The sequence below is a fragment of the Poecilia latipinna genome, unplaced genomic scaffold (genome assembly GCF_001443285.1).
Source record: "Poecilia latipinna isolate Pla-1442-1.1 unplaced genomic scaffold, P_latipinna-1.0 Scaffold422, whole genome shotgun sequence".
Lineage (NCBI taxonomy): Eukaryota > Metazoa > Chordata > Actinopteri > Cyprinodontiformes > Poeciliidae > Poecilia > Poecilia latipinna.
The window spans coordinates 276,714-285,497 of record NW_015113038.1 but is presented as its reverse complement, the minus strand read 5'-3'; the positions used below and the strand labels follow the sequence as shown (position 1 = coordinate 285,497).

The 8,784-nt window shown below is 37.4% G+C and overlaps 2 protein-coding genes across 3 annotated transcripts in view; one reads left to right on the top strand and one right to left on the bottom strand.

Moving 5' to 3' along the window:
- Nucleotides 1-47: 47 nt before the first annotated feature.
- sigmar1 (sigma non-opioid intracellular receptor 1) lies at nt 48-4,398 on the bottom strand. The gene is made up of 5 exons (XM_015037885.1): nt 4,146-4,398; nt 3,979-4,030; nt 2,676-2,824; nt 2,447-2,539; nt 48-1,902 (listed from the first exon to the last, which is right to left on the bottom strand). Exons 1-5 carry the CDS (start codon nt 4,288-4,290, stop codon nt 1,673-1,675), a joined length of 669 nt encoding a protein of 222 aa, XP_014893371.1. The 5' UTR covers nt 4,291-4,398; the 3' UTR covers nt 48-1,672.
- A 940-nt stretch (nt 4,399-5,338) lies between these two features.
- Nucleotides 5,339-8,784, top strand: part of galt (galactose-1-phosphate uridylyltransferase) — a 36,234-nt gene continuing 32,788 nt past the window's right edge. The window contains exons 1-4 of one of the 2 annotated variants that reach the window (XM_015037881.1): nt 5,339-5,709; nt 6,523-6,692; nt 6,937-7,012; nt 7,146-7,194. In XM_015037881.1, coding sequence (XP_014893367.1) covers nt 5,673-5,709; nt 6,523-6,692; nt 6,937-7,012; nt 7,146-7,194 — 332 coding nt within the window. In that variant the 5' untranslated portion in view covers nt 5,339-5,672. Of the gene's footprint in view, nt 5,710-6,522; nt 6,693-6,936; nt 7,013-7,145; nt 7,195-8,784 lie in introns of those variants that run through there. The other variant, XM_015037882.1, reaches the window with a different exon arrangement.

Below are 8,784 nucleotides of genomic sequence, written 5' to 3'. Positions count from 1 at the left end.
GCTGGTTTCTCAGAGATGACAAATCACAGCTGCAGATACAGTCAAAGTTCAACATTAAGACAACACAAGTTTATTTTTTTAAAGACGTGATGCAAAATAACACTTGAGCCTTGTAATTTTATATTATTGTCTTCAGTAGGTTACACTTCTAAAAGTTTTACACATTTTTTTTAAACATTCAGTAGAAAAATCAAACAGTAATAGCACAGGATTACAGTGCAAAGTTTGCTGGGACAGATATGACCTGCATGTATTTCAAATAGTTTCTATAACTAAAAATTGTCAGATGAACTATTTGACAGACTTCAAGAGTGTGAGGGAAATAGAAAACTGAACTTTGCTGTTGAAGACAAAAATAAACATTTTAATCATTGTAAATAAAGAAATGTAGTGTGAAAGGAAATTGCATTGTTATTTTGCAAAAAGTCTGAACAAAAATAGTTAAAACAAAGCTGTTCTCATGGCTGGCAAACACCAACGCACAGATTTCATTAGCATATCCCATCAGCTTTTAAATATTTTCAAGAAGGCCGGATACAAATGAACGAATCAAGTCTGATAAAAAAAACAACAAAAAAAACATGCTTGCAGTAAGAGAAAACATGCTTTTTCCATCCCTGGTGCTGGTTTCTGGGGGTTATTGTTGCTATGATCCTCCTTACAGAGCATCAATGTGCATAGAAACAAGAAATGTATACGTTTATGTGGGCTGGTCACTGGTATCACGGTACATTGAAGTTTCTAAAGATAGATGATTTAAAATCAGCTAATATTGATATGTTACCATTCCTGCAGTTTAATGGTCCTTTAATTTAAAACTTCCAGAGCGATCAGGATTTTTTTCCCCCCTCATCTTTTGGCACATGAGGTAAAGCAGTCCTCCACATCTCCCACCTGTTACTGCACACAGATGATCAGATGGCTGAAATAATATCTGCTTTTCCCTGCACTTTCAAAAAAAAGACAAGTTGAAGAATTTTGAGATATAATGCAGAAACTAAAGCTGGTTACCCTAGCAAATATCAGCTGGATAAGCTTGACAATTCCAGGAAGATCAGTGTGACAACATTTTGCCCAACTGGTTTTTGAATTACAAAAGTATTGTGTGAGAAAATGTACTGTAGATGACAAGATTACTACTGGTATCTCAGAAGCAATATAATTATTTGTTGCTTTTTTGTTCCGTTGTGTCAATACCGTTCTGTGAAAATAATCACAATACTGTTTCTCAAGGTTATCATATCACATCTAAATATTGGTAAATTTTGTATTTATGGATTTTGAGATGTTTTTGGACAATGAATGATAAATAATCAAATCTAAAATTTGGCATAAGAAACTGTAAAATCAATAAACCAGACATCCAGATAACTGCTACACTTGAGCAGTCTGACCTGTCGCAGGGAATTATTTAACAGCGTGGGGTGCCAACTGTTTTGCAGATTTCCAAGATCTGATGTAGTGCAACTGCGTTTGTGAAATTCATTCATGTATTCAACAGGGATTTTAAAGAGAATAACTGTAAACTGGATTGTCATAAATTACTTGTTACAGTTTTGCTCCCGAGAACTTTCTGCATAAAAAAACTCCCGCTCCTCATCCCAGATTTAAACTGCGGACAGCGCTTTGATGTCCCAAGTCAATCTGGAAGTGTGCGATCATCTTCGGTTGCTTAGAAGATCCCGGCCTCTGTAAGTAGCGTGCCGGCCTCCAGCATCAGAGCCTTTAGGTAGACGCGGACGGTGTAGTACATGGTGACAAAGTCCTGGGTGCTGAACAGGGTGTCTGATAGGGCAAAGCCAAGCGTGGAGGGGATGAAGCCTCGGCCGTACTCCACCATCCACGTCCCAGCGCTCCACTGGACCGACGTGGCTTCGCCCACTTCATGAACAATAGTGTCACCTGAGGGGATACAGCATGGATGCAGAAAAATATTTAATAACTGATATTTAGGCACATAAAGTAGGAATCAGAAGAGCGTGTACCAACAAAAAAAAAAAAACAAAAAAAAGTTTTTGAATTAGCTGAAGAATACAGGGGTTCAGTAGACAGACCGTCTATAAGAGTTTTATAAGAGTATCTTCTGCTATCTGCATGTTGACACTGCCAACTTTGACTCCACACAGAACCCAAAATTAAAGTTTTAATTTGACCTGTTCATGAGTTTTTGACTCTCATTTCATGTAGATGGTATAAAATAAACCTGACAGTGATTTCTGCCAAATAATTTTTCACCCCCGACAATATCCTGACCCAAAGCTTAAGCATTTGCTTTGCCAGTCCATTACACACTTCTACACTGATTTTTAAAAAAATCTATTTTAAATTTCAAAAGATGTGTGTCATTGCAGTTGGAAAAAGCTTTAAAAGTATTTATAATGTGTTCATTTTATTAGATTGCAAAATCCATTACAGATTTGAGGATTTAAATCTCCTACTTCTTTACCTGGATAATACACTTCACTCTTGGTGGTCCCCTCCTTCCACTGCCTGAAAGTACCTGAGATGATGGTGTCGGAGATCTCCGCCCAGTATCGACCTGATTCAAATTGGAAACGTCAAAAAAAAAAAAAAAATGAAGACGCAACGTTTGAAAACTAGCAAAGTCTCAACAATTCAGAAATAAATAAATAAAATAAAAATAGGGAGATTAATGTAACCTCATGGTTTCTTACCTGAGTGTCCTCCAGTGTCCACTGCAGTACCAAACAGCAGCAGGTACTCTGTTAAGGAGGCATGGAGGAGACACATGGAGCCCATCCAGCCTCCAGCATTCACAAACACCCACTGCAAGTCCTCATCTGGTAGGATGTGACCCGGATACCTGGTTTAGACACGCGTACCCGTTACAAAAAAGCTACGGTAAAATAAAACTACAGAATCTCACAAAACTATTCATGTCCCTTGATTTTTTTCAGATCTGGTTTAACAAATGTAAGTGAGGTGTGTATATTTGTTTCCCCCACCCAGATGTGGCAAAAACAACGCTTTCACCTCAACTCCCAATCTTAACAATGAATTATGCTGGTAGCAGTATCATGTTACATGGATGGAGAAATTTATCAATTTTATTGTAAATGTATTTTTCTCAAGTGTTTACATCCCTGCTGTTATTTGGACAGTATTCATTCTCAGTAAATAGTCTGCTGTTGTTCTTATATGCACAAATATACATACATATTTTTAATTACTTAGTTGCACAACTCTTAGAAATACCTTAATCATATTCAAACAATGTATTTGCTCTTACTGTGCAGTCTCCAATTCTTACTTTTTGGTCTTTTTAGTTCCAACTGTCAATTATTTTCTATTGATTTACGTTAGTCCTCAGCTTGGAGCCGGCAGCATCAAACTCTGTTTGCATGCTCAGGTTTTGAAAGCAATCAACAAGTCAAATATTTTTCTGTTCTTCATTGTTCAATACACATTTCTTGACTCCTTCCTCTCACAAAGTAAAAACTTTTTTAGACTTGAAGATTTCACAATGTAACCCATTTACGCAACCTCAAAATATAGAGATAGGATGGTGATCGCCCTACTGAGAACAGTTGTAGCAGTGAAATAATGTGAAGCATGTGGAATCAAGAATATAATGCGCACAATTTGTGATTTATTTCATGGCAATTGGAAAAAATAAATAACTGATAAGAAAAGTGCCTTTTTAAAAACTCTTTTTGGTTTTAAATAGAGAATTTAAAAAAAACATGTTTAACGTTTACAGTACAAATAAATGTCTCATCTGCACACAATACTGAAAGACTAATATAATTTGTAGAGGAAAACTGATACAAAATTTGTTTCCAATAAGGATTTGGAACAGCTTTATTTAGTGCAATCTGAAAACATAATTAGCCTAATATTAGACTTAAAGTTGAGGTGATATTTGAAGGCAAACGTCCCAATTTAACAATCTGTATTCACTCTCTGACATAACACTACTATGTGGTCTGGAAGTATTCTGAAACATTGCATTGTTACCTCTTTCTGAGTTCCACCACCACTTTGGAGAAAGCTTGCTCATGGTCCTGCCCTGAAGAGTCCCATCAAAAATAGATGCAATTTAGACCCTTTGGACGTCAAGTTCTACTCACCGAAATAAAACGCAACAGAACTCAACTTTCATTTACACTTAAAACGCAACTTACCTGCATACTGTTTGACCAACATAGCGACCTCTTCATTACTAAAAACGTACGTCTTTGAGGCCATCCAGTACCGCAGTAGCAGCACAACCGCGACAATGACTGCACAGAACACTAACAGTTTAGAAAATTTTCTAGCAAAAGACATGGTCACAAACAAAACTCACAGGCTAAATGAATGCAGCAGGTTAGATTACATGCGTGCAGACAGGTTGCTAACTGGTTGCTTCTTCCTTATCACGTGAGCGCGAGAGATTGCGACTCGGCCAATCACAAATCTTATTATGTCGCATGCGCAATATGGTGGGACTGCTTATTCTCGAGGATTCGGTTCATCTGGCTGAGATCTTTCAGTTCTGATCAGTTCCTTGCTTGGAACGACTTCTGGTTTTGAGAAACTTTATTCATAAGAGTATATAAAGTACTCTCACAAGTTTGTTTTATTTTTTTTTAAATTGGTCATGCTGAGCTATATCTATAAAATGTTAGACCATTGTTCCACTACATCTGGACTTTCCACTGCCTTTTATTGTGATCATAGGGATCTTTTTTATTTATTTATTTATTTTTATTTTATAATGTAACAAGACACGATCTAAAGGCAATTTAGAACAGTACCAGTTAGGAGTTAAGAACTGAATGAGTTATAAATTGGCTTGCACTTGCATCCTGTTGAAATGTCCAGATCATACTTCAATAAAATAGGTTTAATCCCTGCATTTAATCTAACCTCATGCTTACTAGAATGTCCTCCAGACCACCACTTGAAGAAGACGCACCTTGATTTTTGCTGTAATTTACAAAGCTTTAAAAGTTATACTAGTATGTGTCTTTTCTGCTGTTAATTTCATTACCATTGTTGAAATAATGCTCAAAACAGTGTGTTTTAGCACTGCTGTTATAATGCTAAAAGTGGTTGTCAAAGATAAAAAAAAGATTCAGGGACACATGTAGGGATTGGAGACAGAAACTGTCATGGTTTGATCAACCCCACATGAGCTAAACTTTGATTGATAGTAAATGTCATAATGACTAAACGACTATGTCAAAGTTAAGTTATTATGTACACATTTTCAATCATAATTGATAATTAACACAGAGGCATCCAGTCTGTACCGGACCAATCGTTCACTTAAAAGAGCCGGTACATTTAGTCGGCTCAACAGCGACCGACCCATCGATAGAGGGCGGGTCCGCTGCAAGGTTGCCAGAACACAGTCGGAACCTTAAAAAGGTCTTAAATGCATGTTTATATTTTAAGAATAGGGACATAGCAACTACATATTATATTTTCTACATTGTTTGTTATGTTCTGTACTTTTAGACTCACAGTTACGCTTATTTCTACTGAAACCCTAAGGTGTTGCATGGTAATGATCCGTCCCGAACGGAACGCCTTTTCGCCGTTTCTGTTTCTCCATAGGCTAAAAGGATAGTGGTGGACAGTGTGGGACCATGCTAAAGTTCACAACTAGTTTATGATTCATTAGTTCAACACCGAGTTGAGAGTTATCAAAGAGAACGAAGATCATGAGCGGCAATCAAGATCTCAGTTTCGATCCCAAAGGTATGTACGGACTTTAGCACCGATTAATTGTGAAGTCGATTCATTCAGGATATCATGCTGAGGACCTTGTTTACAACAGACTATATGACTGCTGATCCAGTTTATCCAAACGTGAATGTTTGTTTTTCCCTGTTTAGTGGGTAATACACTGGAGCAAACGTGTCACAATGCTTATTCTGCATCATGGCTTTACAATAAACACGCAGTCAGCTTGGCTTTCATGTGACTTGAGTTCCTGTTGCTTTTATATCTGCAAGTTGCGATATCAGCAGATTTGCTTTTGACTGGCTGTTTGGTGTGTTTCTTGTATTGATGTAAATGTTTGAAAGTCGCTTACATTTAATCTGTTTTCAGGAATTTTAAGGGTCTTCTTTATTGGCTGAAAATCTTACTAGTTCATCTGAAACTGTGGTCAAAAGAGAGCCAAGTCCCTTTAAAGTTTACTACAAGCTGTGTTGTTGAAATAGGAAACTCATGCAAGAACATACTCTGTCTGGTCAGAGGAGAACCAAAGTAGACACAATGAAGCATGGTGGTGGAGGCATTGTGATGATGGACTGCATTTTTCAGCATGAAAATGAAAGCTCGTCAGAGCTGATAGGAACAGAACTGAAACCTGTGTTTCGGGATGAAGTACATCAAGGTGAAGTCGTGTAGAAATGTGTCAACGTACATTAAGTTAAATGGTTGCAATGTGACAAAAGAAAAAAAGAAATAAAGGGTTGATAATAGTATTACACAGAAGATAAATTCTGGACTTGTCATTCCTTTATATTGTTTTTTTTTTTTTATCTGTTCTGTTTTGACCACCAGAGCATCAGCATCTGCGTTACAACCCGCTGAGAGACAGCTGGGTCCTGGTTTCGGCCCACCGCATGAAGAGACCCTGGGCTGGACAGGTAGAAAAACCCCCTGAGGAGCACATACCCAGATATGATCCCCGCAACCCGCTCTGTCCCGGCAACACGAGAGCCAGTGGAGAGGTAGGAAGACTACCTTAAACAAGAATGGGTTTCGAAACAAATTAAAATGTTTACTGCCGGGGTCCCAAGAGGAGTATTTAGTTCTCCAAAATGATATTGTCTGGATCATGATTTCTAAAATAATGTAGCTTATCATGCGCACTTCTTCAGATACCCAGACCTACATGACTTTATGTGTCACATGGCTTTGTCGTAAGCCTTGGTACGACTTATTTCTTGCATTTAAGTGTTCATCATTTCCCAGGTAAATCCAAGCTATGACAGCACTTTTGTGTTTGAAAATGACTTCCCCGCTCTTCAGCCTGATGCTCCAGATCCTGGTGAGTGTTTGTGTTGAAGCAATATGTTACACAATATTAGAAATTGCAGTAGCAAGACTTCTCTGCTCTTATTTATTGTTGTAATGTCTTTATGTCCTAAAAAGATGTTTTTTTGTTTTTTTCTGGTCTTTAGGCTCAGATCAGCATCCGCTATTCCAGTCGAAAGCCGCCAGAGGTGTTTGGTAAGAGAACAGCTTTTAGCCTGACATGGGTAGTACACAAATAGTTGTATTCCTTTACCTTCTTAAGACTAAGCCAAGTTATTTAGATTTTAAAGCAACATTTCAGTTCTGCTCGAAATAAATTAGTTTTGTTTTTACCAACAAATAGTACAATTTTGTAAAATGTGAAAAACTTGTTTGCAAGTCTTTGTTATACTCTGTATTAGTTCCCTTCATTCTCTCTACACACATTCAGATGTGGTTCTTAAAATCACCAGCAGATGGGGATCTTTCCCCACATCTTGCTTTTTCAATAGGTATTGACTAAATTAACTTTTTTGTCATACTTTCTTCCTCTATGAATAATAATTAATTTCACCCTCATATAAAGTTCACGGTGACTATCACTTTAGAGAACTAAAACTTTTTTTTTTGTATAAATAATGTTTTCTTTTTCCTGCCCTCCTGACCTCCCAGAACTTGTGTAGTCTTCTACAGATCATTTTTTGAAGAAGTGACAAACCCAGCTTGCATTTTTTTTCTTCTTTTTTTATCTTGTCACAATACGATTGACTGTTTGTTGCTAAAGCTCAAGAGCAATCCCCTGTTTTTGTGGGTCTACGTGGATGATTGTGGCTGACAGCAGAGTTGCATAACAACTGAATAATAGATTAAATCAAACGTCTTCTGTGAGTGTGCTGGTTAAAAACTGAACTGTGGGTTTAATTCCCCTAGTGTTGGCAGATGTAGACGCTGTCAGGTACTCGCACTGTGAAAAGCACTGAACCAGCGTTGATTGACGTGTTGTGCTTTCTCTGTGTTGATTTTTTAAACATCAGAAGTTTTTTTTTTTTTTTTTTTTCTGTGTTTTGGAGTCGGAGTGAGTCGGGGTTTTGTCTGCGTCGGATGTTTTTCCTCATGCAGTATCTGTGTGCATCTTCCTGTTGTGTTTGTCACGCAGTTTGTGTCTTTATTGGGGGTAGAAAGAAAAAATAAAAGGAAACTTTGAAAATAAGCTATAGCTTGTTGCCCTGGAGCAACTTTCACAGAGCCAATTAGTGAGGAAAACAGGATTTAAAGGATCTGGGTCATGGGAGACAAAGAAAAATGGGCTAAGGGGAGCGATAAGACAGACACTAATGATTTATTGTATAATTCTTTTTTTCAGCTATATGGTCCCAATTAACACCGCTGTGACGAAAAATGTGGTCACACTTTGCTTTGCTTTCTCATTTTAATTATCAGGTTCCTTAAAATTTCCTCAAAAGGTCAACTTGTGCTATAGGAATTAATTAGAGCTTTTGCTTAGACAGAGCTCGGCCAACCTAATCAGTATGTAAAGCAAAACTTAGTATAAAAGTAATGTTTCCTATATTTATTTAGACTTCTCAATTCCCAGTTTACTTCTCAGTTTGTTCTCATAAGTATCAGTTGAATTAATGCTCACCTGCTTCTGAAGCCGGAGTACCTGGAGAGATGCACAGAGAGAACATGCGATCTGCTACGAAACTGCACTACCAACTCCACTGCTACTTCTCTATAAAAAAAAAAAAAAAAAAAAACAAAAAAAAAAAAGGTAAAACTTGGAGGATTTTTTGAGCTGCCTTTGGG

What these genes read in the sequence shown, in the direction of transcription:
- sigmar1 (XM_015037885.1), bottom strand. Translation starts at nt 4,290, where the DNA reads ATGTCTTTTGCTAGAAAATTTTCTAAACTGTTAGTGTTCTGTGCAGTC. An exon ending in GTTGGTCAAACAGTATGCAG is followed by an intron (nt 4,031 to 4,145) that starts GTAAGTTGCGTT and finishes GGGACTCTTCAG; the next exon opens with GGCAGGACCATGAGCAAGCT. An exon ending in GGACACTGGAGGACACTCAG is followed by an intron (nt 2,540 to 2,675) that starts GTAAGAAACCAT and finishes AATTTGAATCAG; the next exon opens with GTCGATACTGGGCGGAGATC.